Source organism: Mesoplodon bidens, assembly GCF_964165515.1.
Source record: "Mesoplodon bidens genome assembly, chromosome: 11".
In the NCBI taxonomy this organism is placed as follows: Eukaryota; Metazoa; Chordata; class Mammalia; order Artiodactyla; family Ziphiidae; genus Mesoplodon; species Mesoplodon bidens.
The window spans coordinates 679,790-702,227 of NC_138167.1; the positions used below are offsets into that span (position 1 = coordinate 679,790).

Consider the following 22,438-nt stretch of genomic DNA (forward strand, 5'->3'; position numbering starts at 1 on the left):
GGACGTCGTCTTATGCTTCTAGGAAGAAACAGTAGTAAACAGAATGGACCTAACAAACAGATGACTGCCTCCGACTTCAGTGAAGATGTGCCCCCAGAGAAAGAATTTGTTTGTCATCCCTCGTTTGGGGATCCCAGGCCACCAGGGTCCTCTCTGGTTTTAAACGTACCCAAGTAAACACTGGGTGAGGACCTCTGTATGGAGACTGGGTTGCTGGGCTGTTTCTCAGTTTGTGGCTTCAAATCGCAGCTGCTCAGGAGGAAGATAGCAGAGGAATATTAATCCTTAACTAAGGGGTGACTCCTAGGGAGGTGGACTGAGTGGTTGGAGACACATGCTGACTTGTGTCCTCTTGGCTTTTCCCTTTCTCTTTTCTTTTTTTTTAAAATAAATTTATTTTATTTATTTATTTTTGGCTGCATTGCGTCGTCGTTGCTGTGCGCGGACTTTCTCTAGTTCCGGCGAGCGGGGGCTACTCTTCGTTGCGGTGCGTGGGCTTCTCATTGCGGTGGCTTCTCTTGTGGAGCACAGGCTCTAGGAGCGTGGGCTCAGTAGTTGTGGCCCACTGGCTCAGTAGTTGTGGCTTGTGGGCTCTAGAGCGCAGGCTCAGTAGTTGTGGCCCACGGGCTTCGTTGCTCCGTGGCATGTGGGATCTTCCCGGACCAGGGCTCGAACCCGTGTCCCCTACACTGGCAGGTGGATGCCTAACCACTGCGCCACCAGGGAAGTCCCTCTCTCTCTTTTCAACAGCTTCACTGAAATATAATTTACATGCCGTACAATTCATCAGTGAACACGGACAGCTCAGTTATTTTTAGTAAATTTATAGAGTTCTCCAGCCATTGCCACAATGCATTCGGAAACGCTTCCGTCGCCCCAGATTCCTGAGGCCCTTCTCCCATCCAGCCCTGGCAGCCACACCTGCTGTCTGTCTACAGATCTGCCTGCCTAGGAATCTCATATCGACAGAATCACACACGAGGTGGCTTTTTTCACGTAGCATCGTGTTTCGAGATCTGTTCCTTTGCACGGCCGTACATATTACTGTGCGTTTATCTGCTCGCCCGTTGATGGACAGCTGGCCTGCTTCCAGGCGGGGGCCACTGTGAGCAGCTCAGCTCCTGGGTTGTTCCTGGCCTGGTGATTTAGGTAGTGTGCCTGTGTGATGACCAAGGTGCTCCCTGGTCCCTGAACTGTACAGGGGACAACAGTGTCCCCATCATTTCCTACTCTGGGGTCTAACCCCCAGGAAACCTCCATTCACGTAATGGAACTCCAGTCATAGTTTTTTGTGACTTCTGACATTTTGAAATCTTTGGAGGTTTGGATGTGAGATTAAGTGATGGGAGGCTATAAAAGGATGGAACCTGAAAAGTGAATCTCAGACCTAAGGAATATATAAGAAAGTGGATAACAAGCACCTAAAAACTGAGAGTAGGTGGACTGAAAGCCAAGAACCAAACAGATCATACATTCTGTTGGGTCTCACTTGCCTAGTGACCCGCTTTCTAGAATGATGTGTTCAGTCACTGTGACAAAAGTGCTGGGATCGGGCTTCCCTGGTGGTGCAGTGGTTGAGAGTCCGCCTGCCGATGCAGGGGACACGGGTTCGTGTCCCAGTCTCGGAAGATCCCACATGCCGCGGAGCAGCTGGGCCCGTGAGCCATGGCCGCTGAGCCTGCGCATCCGGAGCCTGTGCTCCGCAATGGGAGAGGCCACAACAGTGAGAAGCCTGCGTACTGCAAAAAAAAAAAAAAAAAAAAAAAAGTGCTGGGATGATGGAAGATGAGACAAAAGAGAAGGTGAACAAAATAGAGGGAAACTTGTGTTTCTTTTTCTCCGGTCTTGCTTTCTAGTGCAATAAAGGTGCTGTTAATCTTTGCACTATGACTGCTAACCTGATAGTTTCCCCTGCATCTCAATTCTTGAAAACAGGCAGAAATGAGGAAAAGGTGAAGGCTGCCAAAGGGAGTTCTAAGTGTCCTCAAGGAAGGAAAACATATTTGGGGGCTTTACAAATGTATGTTGAAAAGAAAACGGCGTCCAGGGGACGTGATCTCCTTAATAAAAGAGAGAGGATGAGATTCAGAAAGATGGTCTACAGGATCCAGTGCCACTCTGCTATTTTAAGTCTGTCTTGAACAACAATAAAAAAAAAGATTTGAGAACAATTAAGCAGCCATAATTATCTGGTAAAAATAGGTAACTATAAAAAGCACTAAAGGGAACACCTGAAAAATGTGAGCACACGCAAATCAGTGGGTCCCGGCGACATGCACTTGAGGGGGAGGGGAAATGAGCTTGAACGTGAAGATGTGTTGGATTCTCAGCAGGGCCATGAATTCCCAGAGAGGAAAATGGGAACACCAAGTTGGAGAAAGAGCCAAAGCCATACGGGCTCCCCGTTTTAAAACAGAAATGAAGAGAGGTGGGGTCATTCTGGAAAGTCCAAATTAAGTTTGTGGTAAAAGAATGGAGACACAGATGAGGAGAGATTTTGGAAGTGCAGCTAATACCCAACAAGGGCATGAAATCCGGGAGAGCGCCGGCGAGGGCTTCCCAGAAGAAATCACCAGAGACAAAACCAATGACTTTTTGAGGCCCCAACTTTAAGGAGTGGATAGACTGAAAGTGATTTCATGTCTGGGTTTCAGCCAACCACTTCTCTGCCAGTCTCAGGGGTAATTATCGTGCCTGGGAGAGCTATTCAGAGTGACCTGGCTCGGACTGCGACCAAACAGATGGGGCGACCAGAAACAAAAAGGACGGACATATGGTGATGTATCTGTTGAGGAACAAGGAAGGTGCCTTGCAGATGCCTCCGGGATCAGGGGAGATCTCCTCTCCTGAGACCACATCTGCAGGGGCTGGAAGGGGCAGCCTGGAGGCAGAACAGTGGTACACCGGCAGCTGCAGTGCTTTCTGGTATGTATCTGATAGGAAGCATGGCTCCAAATCCAAGGTACCCTGAAATCTACAAATTCACAGAATAATCCCAAAGTGTAAAAATAATCTGATGTCAATTCCATAGAAAAACCAAGAGGAGGACTCACAAGCGCTTTTGCATAATCTAAGTTTGCAGAAAAATATAGGAATTCACTCCAAAGTCTAAAATTAAAAAAAAGACACCCATTCCAAAGGTGATGCAAACGTCTCCAAAACACATGGGGATTGTTTTCAATGATCGCAGGCTGCGGGTCCTCTACTGTCCGGCTGTGCTGAATGCGTCCGGATTCCCGTACACATCCCTCTTTGTCAGCGTTGATCAGTGTGTAGACGGAAGGGGCCCCCGTGACACGAGAGGGTCCCTGGACGGCCATCAGGCGTGGTTCAGGTGCAGGCAGTGAGTGAGCGCCCGAGTGCAGGGTGCTGGGCGGAACGGCCTCTGCAGCGTGTCCGGGGCATCCTTCCCGCGGGAGGCCGGCTCCACGCACAGAGAGGTCCCTTCCTGGCGGGGCTGACGGGGCTCCTCTCTCGGGAGCGCGTCCCCAGGGTCTGTCCTCGGGCATCCTGGCTCCCCGGGCTGATGGTGTTTCCAGGGATGGGGACCACTTCTCTTCCGAACCTGGTGGGGTGGGGTCGGGGGGAGGTAAACCCATCACATAAATAATCCGGGCTTTTTCTGGGAGGAAGCAGGAGGTGTCTCAGTTGCATTTCCTGGTCTGCTTACCCTCAGGGATGGACAGTAGTGTGTTCCGAGATTGGCCATCCACTCGGCCAGGCCAGTTCTGCTCTGTTTCTTGAGATCACAGAGGCCGCGGAAGGTCTCGGCAGCCTTTCCTCCGGCCACCCTCGTCCGGCACAGAGGAGCCCATCACCCTGTCCATCGCGCCCACCGTTTTCTGGCTGTTTGAGGCCACTGAAGGCAGGACCACAAAGTCAGAGACTTCCAGGTGGTGCGGGCACACCCTGTAGGATCCTGCCGACCGCGGAAAAGCTACTTTGACTGCTTCCCCGTCGGATGGCAGAGACCAGGGGCGGTGTGGGAGCAACTCTCCCGCTTAGCGAGGACAGACACGTGGAGGCGCAGCCACTCAGCACAGAGTCTCACCGCATCTCCCCACCACACCTCTGTGTGCAGGTGAGAGCCACTGCACTGCCCATCACCCGGCTGATGGGGCCTTTCGGACCCGGCATCCCCGCACCGGCCTGAGGAGTCTGGGTCAAACGGGTCGTTGGCCATTTCAGTACAACAGCATAAATTTTAGACATTCTGTGGTGGCTCTGAAGCAGGTCTTAGAATGAGCTCTAAGGAAGCCACACAATTAACATATATTTGTTTCAGGGCAGCTACAGACTGAGCCCAACAAAAGGAAGGATCTGAATTAAAGGGGAGAATATTATTCATTGCATTATTGGGTATTTCTTTAAGCAAGGCTGGAAACCTCGGAATTTTAACTCAAGTCAAGATCTAATTCCTTCAATTTTAAGACAGTTTCTTTTTTTTGTTTGTTTGTTTGTTTTTTTGTTTTTTTGCGGTACACGGGCCTCTCACTGTTGTGGCCTCTCCTGTTGCGGAGCACAGGCTCCGGACACGCAGGCTTAGCAGCCACGGCTCACGGGCCCAGCCGCTCCGCGGCATGTGGGATCTTCCCGGACCGGGACACGAACCAGCGTCCCCTGCATTGGCAGGCGGACTCTCAACCACTGCGCCACCAGGGAAGCCCAAGACAGTTTCATTTTTTAACGTAACAGTTTATTTTATAAAATAGGACCCAAGAAATTCTCCCTACAGTGAAAAAGTGGTCTCCTCTTAGACTTGTCATCAAAGAAGTAAAAACGATTGCGTGAGTCTGTGACTATAGGCTTATAGTTTTGGGTTTCTGTTTCGACTGTGGCCACGTGCAAACACCCAGCCAGTCCGTCCAGATCACTCAGATCAGGGGATCCATTTTGGTTTCTGAATATGATTAATCCATTTCACTCCCTCCTGTATGGATGCTCCCCCTACCCCCAGGGCGGGGGGTCACGTTTAATTTACTGCCTGGGCTGAGCAGGACCGTGAAGCAGTGGACGCAAAGGGGAAAGAAGGTCTCTCAATGCTTCAGACAGATGCTCCCCTCTCTGCCCTAAGGTGCCAGAAACTAAGAAGAAAGATCTTGTTGTTTGAAAAAAAGGCACATAAATCGAACATGGCTAACCCCTTTCGGGGGTATTTTTTTTTCAAACAAGTTCTTGTGTTAAACTACTTTGTTTAAAAGCCATGTTGATCTCTGTTTAACTATTTTCTTAAAGGTCCAGCTGAGACTTCAGTAGCTGAAGACAGCAGCTTGCCACATGTCGGTCAAGTCCAAAGTCCAGTCCTACCGGCGAGAGCTCAGCGAGCATCAGGGTTCGTTGAATGCGCTGATTTATGGAAGGGACGCAGAGAGAGGGTGTCAGACAGGACGGGCTGGCGGATGCCCGAGGTACAGACACACCTCCTGGAGGAAAAGGAGTTTTCCTGCTGGCCGTCCTCCCCTCCTGGACTGGGGGCCCCGGACGGGAGGCAGAGACACTGAGACGGAGGACCCAGGGCCGTGATGGGAGAGCCACCAGCTGAGGGCGAGCCCTCCCCCCGAGGGCACTTTGGTGACAAGCTACACGGGGGACAAGGGGGCAGAGACATACAGTCCCCAGGTTAGCTCCGATTCTTAAAATATTCAATGTTGGCTAGGCGCCTCGTTTAAAGAGTGCTTAGCAGTGCTGGACAAAGCTTGTGTTTAGCTATTTTAACAGAGACTCATTTTAGTAAAAACAAAAATTAGAACCGAGGGGAAAAAAATACAATCTCTGCCTCTCCTGACCGTGGAAACACGGGCGCCCGGCGGCAGGGCCTCCCCAGCCGGCCGTGGGTGGATGGCGCTCCCCTTACCTGTGATGCCCTCCAGGTTGTAGCAGGTCTTGTGCATCTTCCCCATGAAGAGCTCCAGCCCGATGATGGCGTAGATGATGATGACGAACAGCACAAGCAGGGCGATGTGCAGCAGGGGCACCATGGCCTTGATGATGGAGTTCAGGACCACCTGGAGACCTGCAACGGCAAGGCTGACTCTGTGCACCCGCTGCTCCCCGGAGCTCACGCCGCCTGCTCAGCCTCTCCCGCCGACGGGTCTCGCACCCCGGTTTCAGGTAAGGAAACCGAGGCGCCAGCTTACACGGTCAGAGTGCCACCCCGGGGGAGCTGGATCCGGGTGGGCCTGACCCCAGACCTCCCTGGGAGCCACCTCCAGACGGAAGGACAGGCAGATGCTGTCCTTCTAAGGGCATTTCAGTTGGGGAAGACGGAGACAGTCCTAGAGACGGATGGCGGTGGTGCTGGCTTCGTGCTACTGAACTGTGCGCTTAAACGTGGTTTGGTGGGAGGGAGGGAGACGCAAGAGGGAAGAGATATGGGAACATATGTATATGTATAACTGATTCAGTTTGTTATACAGCAGAAACTAACACACCATTGTAAAGCAATTATACTCCAATAAAGATGTCAAAAAAAAAAGTGGTTAAACGGGACATTTTGGTTTGCATCTATTACCACAATAAATTGTTTTTCAAGTACCCAGATCCCTTCAGGGAAAAAAAAGTGTAAGTAAAAAACATTCTTTCGCATGGGGTCTTGTCTGCACGCCCCAAGGGTGAACCATAAAGCTGAACCATAAGTATCAGTCCAGAATGTCCCCTGTTTAAACGAGATGTTGCACACGGTCATTGTAAATGGTGGTTACCCTCAAGCCCCCAGGTCTACCCCAGGCCCCAGCAAGGCGCTGTCTCCACGTCCCAGGAGGGAAGTGGGGGAGGGTCGGGCTCCCCTCCCCACAGAGGGGGGCTGCCTTAGACACAGCACAGCAGGACCTCCTCCTCTGATTCACCCTCTGCGGGCCACCTTTTGTGTCTCTCACTGGCCCACCGGCCACGGACACCCTTCCACCTCTCCCGCACTGGGGACGTCACCCCTGCTCACCCACCGCCCTCGGCGCTGGTGAGTGAAGGCTGGGCACCCTGCCCCCAGGCCCCGAGGCGGTCCCTGGGCCTTTGTGACCTGGAGGAGTGGGGTTCACAAGTCCAATTCGGAGAACTCGCCCCAGCCATTACGCTGCGCCGGGAAGAGGAAACCAGGTAAGAGAAACGTTAGGGTAATTTCACCGGTGAAGTACTGCAAGGGCCGGGCCACTTCCCAGTAGAACAAGATGCTTCCAGATCCAAATGACTCCTCACCCCCCAGCCACAGCCGAGCCCCGAGCTTCCTTGGCCACAGGCCTCCCTGCGTCAGCACAGGCTGCTCCCCCAGCGGACGCTGTTCCCTGCCCGACGCACAGCCCCGGCCTCACGTCCTCTCGTCTGTGCCCCGTGGCACATGGCAGGCACTCCGCGTGCAGGCTGCCTTCAGGAAACCGCTCCATTCAAGGATCTTCAGGAGACACCGAGGTGTGTCATCGGGAAAAGACGGACTCGCGGAGTAGGAAGGGCACAGGCACAGAGGGGGCTGTCAACGACCTTCACAGGATTTAACCTGCTGTTCTGGGGAAGAAGAGCTGGCAGAGTTCTGCGTACCTATGGGGATGGAGCCAGGACCAATCAGGAAGATTTAGGTTCAACACAAAAACGGTCCAAGAAACAGACCTAAGGTGGAGCAGGCTGCTCCAAGAGGTAGTGAGCTCCCCATCCTCAGAGGGATGAGAGCAGCGACTGAATAAGCTCTTGGAGGAGGAGCCTTGGTGGGGATTCAGCCAGCGGGTGAAGGATAGCCTCGGGGCACCGAAGACTTATTGGGGGCAGGTGGATGACCCCAATTCCCCCGGCACAACCTGGGGAAGTAGGTACTGTCATTAACCGTATTTATAGAGGAGAAGCGCGAGTTCCAGAGAGGTTAAGTGGCCTGCCCATGGCGTCACAGCTGCTGGCAGGGGTGGGCACAGGGCTTGGTGCCACGTGGCCTGACTCCAGGCCTGGGGCCATACGACAGGGCTAAACGCCTCCCGTGGGCCTGGCCCGGGGCTCTCGGTCTCCACGATCTGCGTCTGTGAAGCGGTGGCACATGATCACGACATCTGCTGGGCAGGCGGGGGGCTCATCCTGCTGCCAGGGGGCGCCCCGCGGCCTCCGAGGCCCTGCCCGCCATCCTCACCGCCGGCCCGGGTCGGCACCCCAGAGCCCCCTCTCCAGCCCCCCGCACGCAACTGGCTCTCAAGGCCTGCGTCTCAACAGCTTCTCCTCGGGCGGCCTCACAGCTGTCCCCGGACACAGCGACTTCTCTGCACCCAAGTGCTCTCCTCTGACGGGCCGGTGATGGGGTCCCCGTGGGAGCCCTGGGTCCAGGCCAGCCTGGCAGAGCAGCTGCGGGAAGGTGTCCCGTGGACACGAGATCACTAAGGGCCACACCCACGGTGAGTCTGTGTTCCGGGCCCTAAATCAGGACATGAGACACATTTCACGTCCCAATTATTCGGACTCCTCGGTTCCAGCCAAGTGGCAGGAAAGCACTGAGAAATGACCGAGGAGGCCTGATCACAGCTCCACAGGGGAGCGATACTGAGAATCACTGAAGCGGGCTGAGTCTGGGCTTGGCAGGGTGGTGGCGGGTACAAGCTTCTCAGCAATGGGGGCTAAGTTGGCCAGAACAGGAGGACGCTGGGGCCACTGGCCTCGATGCGTGCATTTTCACTTACACACAGTCATCTGCTGAGCTATGTTCCACGGGCCACCTGCTCCCCGGGGTCACGGGCTCCCTCTTGTAAAGGAGGCCAAACATCAATCAAAGAACCTCACAATCGGTACAGAATCTCAAACCACTTGAGTGCTTTCGAGGAAGAGACAGGGTGTCCTGAAGGCCCCCCCGCGGCCGGAGGGCGGAGCAAGGTGTCCTCGGGGCAGTGACACGTGAGCCGGAGGCTGAGTCTGGGGTGACGAGGACCTGGCCGGGCGGGCAGCGGGTGGGTCCGGCAGGGGGGCTTGTGCCTCCCCGCGGAGAAGGCCGTCTGCCCGGCTGAGCAGGGACACCTGGCCCCCCACCGTCTGTCTGCCTCATGTTTCCCTGGGCTTTGTTCTGCCTCTTCGAAGAAATACCTGGAAGATTTGGGAACCCAGTCGACCGCTCCTGTGTGAATTGTGAGGAAGCCGACGTCACTTTCAGAGAAAACGACTCGGGCAGCACAGAGGAAGGCGCTCCCGACGCCGGCCGTCCTCGAGTGTACGGTGGAGGCGGAGCCCCTCCTGCACCGTCCAGAGAGGAGCCGCGGGACCCAGACGAGGAGGGGCCTGGCGTCGAGGAGGGTGCCGCGGACCCAGGAAGCCCGGATGGACGGCAAGTCCCTGCAACGTCACACCCGGAAAAGCTCTTCCAAGACGGGATGACCCCGGGCCAGACGCAGCAGCGCTTTCCCACGGAGCTGCAGCCCCACCGGCCCCTCTGCTCTCGGGGGGCCCAGCGCCCCTGCTGCCCTGGGAGGCCTCGGCCACTCCTAGACAGTCATGGGGCTGTCGCCGCAGCCGGGTCACATCCCTCTTTGTCAGGTGCAGTCGGTAAAGCCCCGGATACAGAAAGCACTCCCGCTCGCGGGTACACGGACGACAGCTCTCTTTACCAAGCTCTGACTCTGCTTTTTCTCGGACACGGCATCGCTGCAGAGAGCGCGGCAGGGCCGCACCTGCCCCCACGGGGAGCCCTCGTCTCTCCTTCCAGCAGCAGGAAACGCCCCCCGCAGGGTCCTGCCACCACGTGCCCAGTGGGGCGGCTCAATGGCAACCCTCCCCCTTGATGGCGGCCATCGTCACCCCGCAGACAGACCGAGCTTGCGGCCTCAGAGGTGCTCACGACCACCCGCTGGCCGACCCACGCCTCTGCCACTGACATCACTGTCCTCGACAGGCTCAACGCCACCGATTTCTCCCTTCTTTGCAAACCTCTCTCGTCCTTGTCTCTGTGATGCTGTACAATGTCAGCTCTTCCCACTGCACAGCTGGTCTTCTGTCTCCCGTCTTCCCTCCCTCCCTCTGGACTTTTACTCCGGAGAATATTACAAAGACGAAAAGGATGCAGTCCCTGCCCAGGAGGGGCATCAGCTACAGGGGAGGCAAACGTGGAGACAGCTAATCGCAGAAGCGGGTGATAGTGGGCCTAAGAATGAAGCCCAAAGAGACGTGGATGCACAGAGGAGGGAGAGGCGGCCTTGACCTGGGAGAACAGCAGACGGTTCCCCGAGGAGGGGACGTGTGAGCCCTCAGGCGTGAAGCTTCTCTCTGCCCCTTTCTGGTTTGTCTTCTATCCTCTGTGTCTGTCTCTCTAAACTCTTTCTCTCTAAATTCTCTCTCTCAGGAAATCCATTCACTTCACTCTCTCCTAAAGGCTCAAGTCACCACCATTAGGTGAGTGTGAATCCGCAACTACACACCCTCTTGCTCTCTCTTTTGAATTCAAGCCTTGTTACTCCACAGGCTTACTGGATCTTCCACCAGCTTGTCCAACCAGCTCGTCACACTCCAGAAACACAGCCCTGAACTCACAGCCTCCCCCTAAAACCGCTCCCCACAAGGCCCCACACTTGGCAGTCGCCTGGCTTACTTCCTCAGCAAACGCATAGAGTGCTTCATCCACGGCGCCCGTCGCATCTGCCCTCCCAGCGCAGCCACTGCTGTCCTCACTGTCTCCCGCCTGGACTGGTGACCGGGGTTCCTGGTTCCAGTTCCCACCCACCCCAACGCATTCTGCAGCCCTGGCCCATTGCTCACCCTAAGATGGCCCTGCTCGGAAACCTGCAGTGGTTCCATCATAACAGGCAGACTTCAAACCCCCTTCTGCGCGAGCTGAACACAGTTAGGTGCTCAAAACTTGTTTGCAGAAAGAATGAAAACAGGTTACAAGCAGCAGGACAGGGGTTCCAGCAGGAAACAGGTGGTTCCCAGGGGCCGGAAGCAGAGCAGTCTGCCGGGGGCGGGGCTTGAGGGGAGCAGCTGGATGGCCTGCAGGGAGGGTCTGGGACGTGAAAACCGTGTCATTGGCTGAACCCGACTGGAAGGCAGAGGGCAGGCAGCCTTTGATGTAGCCTAGTGGTTAGCCCCACAGGCCAGAGAGCAGCAGCAGAGTGGAGAAGGTGGAGAAGGGCTATATGACAGCAAATGGACAATGCGGGGCAGACAGGACGGTGAGCACAGAGTGGTCGGCTTTCTATGCGCACCATCATCGCTCTAGTAAACCAGGAGCTTCTGAGTTCTGTGAGCCACGTCCTCTCTTAGGGAGGGTGATCAGATAAACGTCCTCTGGCTCTAACTCACTAGCCACCTCTGGGACCTCCTCTTCCACGGTCATGCCTGACTGGAGTCAAGAAATGCATGTTGTATCGGTATGTGTGGTTGTGACTCTCATCATCATCACAGTCATCATCGTCAAAAACAACAACATCATCACCATTAGCATCATCACCGTCATCATCTTCATCATCACCACCATCATCATTACCATCACCATCCTCCTCCTCCTCCTCATCAGCACCATTAGCATCACCACCATCACCACCATCACCACCACCATCATCATCACCAGCATCACTAACATCATCATCTTTAATATCATCATCACTGCCATCACCACCATCATCACCATCATCACCACCACCATCATCACCATCATCAACACCACCATCATCACCAGCATCACTAACATCATCATCTTTAATATCATCATCACCACCATCACCATCATCATCACCATCACCATCATCAACATCCTCATCATCACCATCAACATCAGGTTGAGATGACCAGTTCGTACTGGCTAGATATTGGAGGCATGATGAATCTCACAGATCACGTTTTGTAGCTTCATTTGGCTAATGAAGCAATGGACACCTTTAATGGCCTCACAGTATTAATGGCTTTCAAGAGAAAATAGGTTTAGAGCTAGGAAGGCAGTAGTTTTCTCTTGGGTTAAGGAGTAAGCTCGTCACATGGAGGTCCAGGGGTGCCTGATGGAGGGAGAAGGGCTCTGGCCTGGACGGCTCCTACAGTCTCCAGCTTCATTATTTTTTTGCCTGTTCTTATTAAGATGTCCTTATTCATTAGAGCTTTTCGTTTATTTTTAATTTAACCTTTCCATCTTCATAAATGTCTGCATCCCACAAATGCTTTGGTGAGCACTAGCGGAGGGTTTTGGCCTGGGAAGGGCATGGTGGATACTGTGCTGCCTAATAAATTACCGACTAGAAGAGTAATTGAAATACCAACCTTCATGTTGAATGAATTGTTTGTATCAGCACTATGAGTTGGAAAGAACTCAAAGGAAAAATATTGAAAAATTCTGATCTGAAGTGAACAAGAGTGTTGGCAAGCCCAGCTCCCATTTCCTGAGGACCCGGCAGGAGCTGGGCACCGGGCGGAGGGCTCTACACGTCATTCCATTGGATCCTCCAGCAATCTTGATAAAGATAAACGGGCCGAGGCTTGGGTGAGTCCGATGACTTGTCCAGGAGCTGGAGGTAGAAACCAAGCCAGCTGACCCCTAAGCCCTCCACCCTCAGCCACCGCCCCAGCAGAAACGGCAAATGCGCCGCAGACTCTGTGACCCTGCACCAGGCAGATGCCGGTACTGACCACGGCCTCTTCCCTCTGGCCCCGGATGGGGCCTCCCAGTCCTTCTCAGAAGTAATTCTGTCACAGCAACTCTGATCCGTGGGAAGTGACTGGGTCATGATCTGCCACCCTGTATATGCTGCCTCCCTGCTGGTGACAAGCTGTCTCTTTCTGCTACAGGAAAACTAGGATGCAGGCTTCTTTTGGCACCTGCCAATGACGTAGATGCCTGGGCCCGCACTTTTTCTTCTGTCTTAGACGTTCTGGGGAAAACAGTTGTGAAATACACATCCAGAAAAGTGTAAAAAATAAAGATGTTACGGTGTATGATTTATCACAAAACGAAGCCATGTATCTATCGCTCAGATCAAGAAATAGAACATCACCCGCTCTATGAAGCCCCACTCATGCCCCTCCAGGTACCACCCCCTCCTACAGCAAGTTAACCACTGTATTACACTTCAATAAAAGGTAAAATGTAATTCACCACATCAGTAATCAAAATCAAAAAATCAAAATCCAGAGTCTATCAATAGATGTAGAAAAAAACCACTTCATAAGTTCAGCCTTTATTCCCCAATCTTTTACATTCTTTTCGGTATTTTCCATTCTTTTGATTCTCTGTGCTTTATTCTCAATATTCCCCCTGACCTTGCCACGGCTCAATAATTCGGTTTTCAGCTGTGCAAAATCTTTCAATCAATTCACTGCATTTTTTTTTTCTTTTCAGCCGTGCGACTTGTGGAATCTCAGTTCCCAGCCAGGGACTGGACCCGGGCCACGGAAATGAGAGTCTGGAATCCTATCCACTGGGCTGCCAGGGAATTCCCAGTTCACACTGCATTTTCATATTTGTATTGTATTCTTCATTTCTAAAATTTACATTTGGTTCTTTTCCACATCTTCTGGTTCTCTGGAAAAGTATCAACCTTGTCTTTGATCTCTTTGAATATAGTAAATATGGTTATTTTCAAATCTATGTCTGATAATTCCAATATCTAGATTCCCTGTGGGTCTATTTCTATTGTCTATAGTTTCTGCTCCTTTTCATCATCTTATCTTGTCTCTTTGTGTACCTAGTTATTTCGTATTGTGGGTTAGGCCCTATCTTTGCAAAATTGTCTTTCAAAATAATTGGAGAACTTGATGATGTTACCTTTCTCCAGAGAGGATTCATATTTGTTTTTGTTAGGCATCTTTTCTAAGTTTTAGAAAAGAGAAGATTTAGAATATTTTGCCCAGCGATTTCTAATTGTCCTCAGCAGGACAGTTAATCCAAATTACCTCACCTGATATTTTCAGAAAGCAAAAGGGACCTGTGCTTCCTAAGGAAGAAACTCCCTAGGGAAGTCCCCTCATTACATGTGTTCCTACTGTCCCACCCCAGAACGAGGTCACTGGGTCTCTGAAACTATGGACATCTCTTAAAGTGTTGAGAAATCTCTGCCAGTCAAATTCTCTTAGTGTCAGACCCTGGACGGGACTTGTTGGAGTGAAGTTCCTGGGGACTCACTGTGTGCAGAGTGATGTGCCTGATAATAGGATTAAACAGGAGGGAGTCATGGTTTGGTTATGGCTGCTGCTGAGTCTCACACCTCTCAGAAAGGTGTAGAAGGTGTGGCTTTTGGGAAAATTGGAAAGTGTCTCCAAGATTTTGGTGGCAAATGAGATATACTCACTATGAGTTATCAGGTTTTGGATGAGTCCCTAAGACAGCCCTGATGATAGCTCTTTAACTCTTTTCCAGACAAATACCATTATACCAGGCAACTCACAGCTTCCTCTTCCTGGCTGTCCGTGAGGTGGAGTTTAACAAAGAACCAAGTTTGTTCATTGCTGACAACTTATGGTGATGCTACAGCCTGAATTAACCTTTCTATGCATGTTCTTAGGATTCCAGACTGACTTATTTCCAATTTGGCTCAAATCACTAAGGGATCAATAGGGACCTTGGCACTGATCAAATTTTCTATTAGGGAACATCTCCAAACGTATGCTTAGTGTTTTAAAGCGATTTCAGATTTACTGGAAAAAATGCCAGGCTATTTCCTCTCCTCCACTAATAGCTGTGTGACCTTGGCAGTCATGTCACCTTCTTGGGTCTAGGTTTCAACATCTTGAAAATGAGGACATTGGATGAGAAGGACCACTCTGGCTCTAAAAGTTGCTGGGTTGTTATTTTCTAAATATCTTAAGAAAGATTCTAGTACCTTTCCTTCCTCCAACTACTACTGTCCCTTATCTACAATAAGTCCTCAATAAATGTGTGACAAATGAATTAATATATAACTTGTAGAATATAATGTAGCATTATATTACTCCAGAAATAATATCATGTATAACTTATGTAACATATGTAACTTACACCTGCTAACATACTAGTCATTCATTTTGTGATTTAGAAGTCAAGTACACTTCCATTTCCAAAAGGAGGAACTGGTATTAGATGAGCCCTTTCACCATAAACATTAAAAAACTGGACAAAAATGTTAGCGGCAGCTGTCTTCCAAAACTGAACATAAAGTAGCTCAGGCCTGTAATCCCTGAGAGAATTGAACCTCAGAGGTGAACACAATAATCACCCTGGTTCTCTGCAAATGGTTTCCTGAATGCAGCGCAAAGAGCAGATAGACCACTCCAGTCCCACTGGTCTGAGAATCTGGGCATCTGGCATGGCTGTGGTGGGACAGCTAGGTATACGGGGCCCCAGAAGTTTGTGTAGGGGTCTCCTGTGTGTCCATGGCCCTGCCAGAGTGGGGGGATCGAGTTAACATCTCATTAAGACCCTAGACAACCAATATGCCAGAAAGAGTACATCTTAGGAGCCAGGACCTTACCCTGGAGTAAGATGCCTTCTAGACCCATCCTGACAAGATGACACTGAGCTCTGACAAGATCTGAAAGGGAAACACGCTGGGAGGTGAGGGGCCTGGGCTTTTGATCAATCTTCACCAGCAAGCATAGAACCACAAGTTCATGGCAGGGCAGCAGGTAACTGAACTACCTGCTGAAGAGTCAACCCTTCGATCAAGGAAGGTGAATGAATCCAGGTCTGTACAACATATGACTCATGATCCCAGTATTCAGAACAAACCACCAGATACATAAAGAAACAGGAAAATGTGACACATAACCAAGAATAAACAGTCAAAAGGGACTGAAAATGAGATTGCTCAGATGTTGGACTTAGCAGAAAAGGATTTTAAAACAGCTTAAAGAATGTGTAAAGAGTTAAAGGAAAATATATTAAAAGAATGAAAGGAGTATATGGTCTTAAAGAGAGAACAGATAGGGAATTCCACAGATAGATGGAAACTATAAGAAGGAGCCAAATGGAGATTCTATGACTGAAAAGTAACTGAAATGAAAAAGTCATTGAATAGGTTTGATGAAGATGGAGGTGGAAGAATAACTGATAGAAATTAATCTGTGGACACAGGAAAAAAGACTGAAGAAAACTGAACAAAGCCTTGGGGACCAATGAGATAATAGAAAATGGCCAAACGTAAGTGTAATTGGGGTCCCAGACAGAGAAGCGTGAGACTGGAGTTGGAAAAATATATTTGAAGAAATAATGGCCAAAAACTTCCCAAACTTGATGATGATCTCCAATTTATGGATGAATCTGAGCAGCTCAGAAAACTCTAAGCAGGACAAATATACAACAAGGCACATAATAGCCAAGTGATGAAAACCAAAGATAGAAAATCTAGAAACAGTCAAGAAAAAAGAAGCATATATACAGGGAACCATGATGAGAATACTGGTGACTTCTCATCGGAGACAATGGAGGCCAAGAGAAAGTGGCCTCACATAGGGTAGAGGGTTAAGTTAAATTATGCTAGTGTAAGGCTCTTACTTTTGTGATGGTACACTTAAAATGTGTGAGTTTTAGTGAATATAAATTATGCTTTAATAAAGTGGATTTTAAAAAATCAAGTGTGGAAGTTCCCCTTCCTCTAATCAGCCCAACTTGGAGCCTGAGGTTGGCAGACAGGGAGTTGGACCCAGACATATCAGTAGCTAAAATTTGCTGAATGCATCTTACACGCTGACCATAGTTCTGAATGCCCTGCAAGCACTTACGTATTTAATCCTCACAACACCACCACAAGGTGAGTGCAATTTTAACCCCCATTATAGATCAGGACGCTGAGGCACATAGCTAACAGGGGGTGGCCCTGGGGATTTGAACCTAAGGAGTGGGACCTCACTGTTGGCGTCCTCAGCCACTCACTGTCACAAGCCAGCGGGAGGGGACGGACCAAGCGTCACAGGCGGCTGGGGCTCCTGCCCTGCGTATCAATCACTTCATGGGACACTGACCTCGCTGTGTCTTCACTTCCTCTCCCCTCATTTTTCTTTCCAGTGTTTATAAAGCATGGGTCACGTGTAAGCCTAAGTGGCCTTTATTATGACCATTATTTTAAGTTAGGTGACAGTCACCGTGCTGTTGGTTGTAATTTCAGGTTTGGGATTTCCAGGGAAGGGCCAGCCACTAAGGAGAATCAACAATGGGGCTTCCTGAGTTTAAGAAGCTCCGTCTCCTGTGGGACCTACACCACTGGCCACGGTCCTGGGCACAGGGTCAGTGCTTGGGAAACAGCCCCCTCTGGACCGATTGCTGGGAGCTGCCGAGGGTCACACCCTGCCCGGGACTGGGGCTAGAATTAGTGATTCCAAAGGAATTCTCAGCTTACTGCTGCTCTCTGTCATTGAAGCACAGAATGATACTGCTCAGAAAAATTTAAGGGCTGAGAGAGTTTAACCCTCTCCTTTCCCAGATGCAAAAACTGAGGGTTGGAGGTTAAAAGGTAGGTCACATGTCTGGCCAGACTCAGATCCCTGGTGTCTTCACTGCAGGCCCAGAAAACCTCCCACTTCACCACGAGGCCCACAGGGGCAAGCGGACCATTCCTCATCAGCCCCTATGGCCAGGGTCCAGGGACCATTGAAACATAAATAAACCAACACCTGAAGTATTGCCTGTCTCTGGTCTCGAGAGCCAGGCAGGCACCTGCTGTCAAGCTGTGTCTCCTCCAATGACAGAGGCCTGTGTCCTACAGGGGGTGTCCCTGCCCTGGAAAACAGCCTGAGCCCACCTCCCTTCACGGCTCTGGGAGAAGCACTCGGGGCCATACCTGCTTGTCTGTAAATTAGGGCTCCTGTCCCCGCCTTCCCGGACCACTGGGCCGTTTAACCCGCCAGTAAAGCTCTTGGAGCTGAGAGCCTGGCACAGATGTCCAAAATTGCCTTTAGCTGGTGGTAACCCTGACATTTATCACCGCCTACGTTTTGTTCTCAAATCGAAAGGGGACATTTTCCTCCTGGGGGAGTCTGTGCACCTCAGTAAACAGGAGAAGTTTCTTGCTCAGTATGATTTTTTAGCTGCTGCAGGTAGAGCACAAACAATGGGGTCTTTCCTGGTTTAGTCACGTGCTGTCGCTGATACTCAACAACTTCTCCATCAAACTCCATGGCAGCAGGACTGGAGCTTTTGGAACGTGCTCCCTGTTTAAACGAACTTGCTTTGCTGTGTTTCTTTTCTTAGGACCGGTCACTGTGGCTCATCACCATCCAGAAAGCCTCTCGTCAAGGGGTGGGTTTACAAGACTCTTTGTTGCTAAAAGCTCACGGGGCTTTACAGGTTAAATCTCCCCACTTTCCATGGAATACCTGGCATTCATCCCACTTGGTAGGTGGAGAAACTGAGGCAAAGCACAGAGAGCAGGGAGCAGAAAGGTCAGCGGCAGAGCCGGGACTGTGACTGTTCCCTCCCAGCCCCCGGAGCCTGGGCCCCTGGGAGACACCGGCAGGGGCAGGAGCCAGAGCTGCCGGATGGCGGGAGGGGATATGGCTGTGCTCAGGAATCCGTGTGGGAGGGGCGAGCATGGATGCCTAGCTGCCCGGATGCACGAGAGGGGTGCTGGGGCCCGGGCTGGGTGTGCGGGACCCCATCCTGAATTCTGCCCTGCTCCCGAGGGGCAGGCCGGCCCCGGGGAGCCGACTTCAGCCTCCTCTTCCTGCAGATGCCAACCTGTTTGGAATGTTAAGAGGCCAGGCTATGCACGGCGTCCCAAAGGGCTCTGTGGGCTGCGGGGCTGGGAGGTGGGGGGCACCCACACCCCCTGGCTTTGCGTCCCCCTCGGGGCGGCTGGGAGTCACGTGTGTGAGGGGGCTCTGCAAGCTCCGAGACCACCAAGCAGGGGTCCATCATGACCGCCATCACCTTCTTACAGACGGTGCAGGGTCCCGGGTGCCAGGAGGCTGTGTGACGGCGAGGAAGCCACTCAGCTCATCCAAGGCAGCGTCCCCATCTGCAGGGTGGACACTTGGTTGGACCGGATGCCTGAAGTCCCTTCCCACTCAGACACCCTGACTAAGACTCGCACCGTGAGATGATGGAAGGAATAAGGTTTTATCACTTCCTCTTTCTGTGAAAGAAGTGGTGGAGGAAGGTTCCTGAACGGGGTGGGCAGTGGCGGGCAACCTCGGTCGTGAGAAGCAGGGGGAGGGATGGACCTGCAGGTGGCCCTTCTGCACATGCCCCGTCCTGGTAAGTGTCCCTCATTTTGGATAAGGTTCCATGACATCGAAGACCCCTTTAGGACAAAAGGGATGAAAAGGCAGAGGAAGCAAAGTAGAAAGTGACGGGGAAGAGGACCAAGTCCAAGGAGATGGGGGAGGAGGAGGGGTGGGGGAGAGGCGGGACGGCCTGGCACCGCGCGGGTACTGGCGGGTGGAGGGGGAGACCGTGGGGCAGGAAGGAGATCTGGGGGCTCCGCAGCCCAGGCCCTCCTGGTTGCAGGCGGAACAGAGGTGCAGAGGGGGGACAGGCCTGTCCAGGGGCAGCGGGCTGGGCAGGGGTGAAGGTGGGCTGCCGTCCAATGGGCTGCGCACCTCTGGCTTGTGCACCAGCCCCGCCTGCGTCACGTGGGCTTTTTTTTTTTTTTGTGTGTGTGTGTGTGTGTGTGTGTTATGCGGGCCTCTCACTGTTGTGGCCTTTCCCCTTGCGGAGCGCAGGCTCCGGACGCACAGGCTCAGCGGCCATGGCTCACGGGCCCAGCCGCTCCGCGGCATGTGGGATCTTCCCGGACCGGGGCACGAACCCGTGTCCCCTGCATCTGCAGGCGGACTCTCAACCACTGCGCCACCAGGGAAGCCCCATCACGTGGGCTTTTGACGGAGTTAAGTCACATGAACCAGGAGGACGGGAGGTGGTGACACGGCAGCAGGAAAAGTGGCCGGTGGGCAGGAAGCAAGGTGGATTCGAGCATCTGCTCTGAACAGGGCTCTTCCCTTGGACTCGGTTTCCAAAATCTGTACATTTCAGGCCTGAGTCATTTGATTTGCAAGTATCGGCTCCGGATGGACTTTCCCTTGTCAGCTCTGGAATGGTGAGGTGTTCTCGGATAGGAGCTGCCTGCCGGGACCATCTCTGGTGCCAGGACCCTGCTCCGCTGCAGGCCCCACTACTGGGCACGGGACACTGTCCCCGAGCAGGATTGCAAATCCCGGTGGCCCAACTTCCCAATGAGCACGTATCAGGCAGGACAGCAGGACCACTTCTGAACCATCAAAGTGTGGAAACACTCGGGAAAGTTGCTTCCAGCAGCTCTAATTTGCTCCCAATGGGTATAATTACCTGGCAGTCTCTCTAATCAGGGCGGCCAATCTCCCAGCCACTAAGCCCCAGGAGGGGAGCCCATTCTGGGGAGAAACTGCCTCGCAGGATGAGGAGGGTTCACCTGGGTACTTGGGCACTCGGGCGAGGTTTTAAATTTTGCAGCAGGAATTTTACAGTCAAGAATCCACTCTATCAAGAACAATAAAAAGAGGGTCAGGGTCGTACAGTGGGAGGTTAGTGAGAGCAGGACGCCTGGGCTGGCCTCCACTGGGGGCTGTGCAGGTGGAGCGGGGGAGGTTCTTTGGTCTGGCTCTGCCCAGCTGGCTGTGTCCAGGGTGGATGGATGAGCCCCCTGGAATTCAAGGTGCACCATCCGTTCTGATATTCTTTAGGTTTCCCAGACATTTAGCTGTCTCTCTGCAGTGCAGTTTTTGAATATTTCTAATGGGGAGGAAAGAGCGTCACTGCTTGGGAAAATGCCATCCTGGCGTGGCGTCCGGGACAACCCCCGACCCGTCTGCTCCCTGCTGACCCTGGTTCTCACCACCTCCTCCTCTGTGATGGACATGTCCATGCAAAACCTCATGCTGGACTGGGCTGGTCTGCATCGGTGGCTCCCCCAAACTAGGTTTTCACCCCAAATGTCCTTTCATCTCCAGCCCTGACCATTCTGCATCAACCTCAGGCTCAGCTCAAATACTCCTCCTCCGTAGGAAAGGTCTGGACCTGTCACCGTGCCTGGGAAACTCACTCCTTGAGTCCATTTCATTGTTTGCACATGAGCCTCTGGTAAGCTTTGCTGTTTAACTCTGGAATATTCTTTATGTTTAAAGTATATCTGTACGGAATCTAAAAAAATGGTTCTGATGAACCTAGGGGCAGGACAGGAACAAAGATGCAGACGTACAGAATGTACTTGAGGATGTGGGGAGGGAGAAGGGGAAGCTGGGACGAAGTGAGAGAATGGCATGGACATGTATACACTACCAAATGTAAAACAGAGAGCTAGTGGGAAGCAGCCGCATAGCACAGGGAGATCAGCTCGGTGCTTTGTGACCACCTAGAGGGGTGGGATAGGGAGGGTGGGAGGGAGACCCAAGAGGGAGGGGATATGGGGACATATGTATATGTATAGCTGATTCACTTTGTTATACAGCAGAAACTAACACAACATTGTAAAGCAATTATACTCCAATAAAGATGTTAAAAAAATAAAGTATATCTGCTTTGTCTTGACAGTGCTTGTCAGATATTTCTATTTTACATGCCTCACATCGAGTGATGGGATGTAACAGTGGCTACCATTTAACTGAGCACATACTACAGGCGAGACACTTTGCATGCATTAGCTCACTTTGTTTTCCTAGTAACATGTGAAATAGGTCCTATTATTATTCCCATTTTACAGATGAGGAAACTAAGGCACAGAGAGGCTGAGTAACTTCCCCCCGGTCACACAGGAAGTCAGGGGCAGAAGCCAGACAGTCTGACGCAAGAGCTCTTGCCTGAAACCACCACGGCTCAAGTCTCTCCCAGTGCTGTCTACGTAGCATTCAATCAACAGATATTTATCGACTGATTGGTGCTGATTGTTTTCCAGAAACAGCTCTAGGCTGAGCAAAGGAAAATAGAAGGAAAGAGCCTGACCTTGCCACACGTGGTCCCCTCACTTCCCGGTGAGGAAGCAAACCCTGCTTGACAAGAAGCTGATTTCTAACCTGTGTGCCTCCAGAAATAACAGTTCCTTGAGAACCAGCTAATCTCACAAAAATTCATATCCTCGGGAGCCTTTCAAGCATCCAGGACCTTGGCAGACGGAGGTGGTGTCCTGTTGGTCTGTGTCCCCAGCACCTGGCTCACAGCAAGTGATCAATAAACACGGATGGGGGTGGATGGGCTGCTGAGCCTGGCACCGGCCTTGCACGGATGTGGATGTTATGTGTAATGTTGACCGTCCCTGTGGCTTCTCTGTGGTGCAACATGCCTGCTTGTCTGCACCTCTGCCGAGGGACAGTGGGGCCTTACAAGCCCTGGGGACTCACTTCCTTTACTGTGGGAATTTGATGGAGCAAAGTGATCAAACCTTAGTTGCACAGCATCTCACCGAGAGCGTCAGCTGGTTTCTACACCCACAGTGAGACCCACACCCCCCGATCCCCAGCCTCCCTGTGTACAACTCCAGGGCCTCAGCCACCCTCTCTCCTCCTTCCTGATTTCCTGGCGGCCCCTCCTCACTTGCCTTTCAAGGTCTGTCCTCCTCCTCCAAGAAGCCTG

The 22,438-nt window shown here is 52.0% G+C and overlaps 1 protein-coding gene across 1 annotated transcript in view; it reads right to left on the minus strand.

The window, feature by feature from the left end:
* CACNA1C (calcium voltage-gated channel subunit alpha1 C) overlaps positions 1-22,438 on the minus strand; it is a 471,172-nt gene that overhangs the window by 150,129 nt on the left and 298,605 nt on the right. The window contains exon 6 of the mRNA XM_081249321.1: positions 5,855-6,013. Coding sequence (XP_081105447.1) covers positions 5,855-6,013 — 159 coding nt within the window. The remainder of the gene's footprint in view (positions 1-5,854; positions 6,014-22,438) is intronic.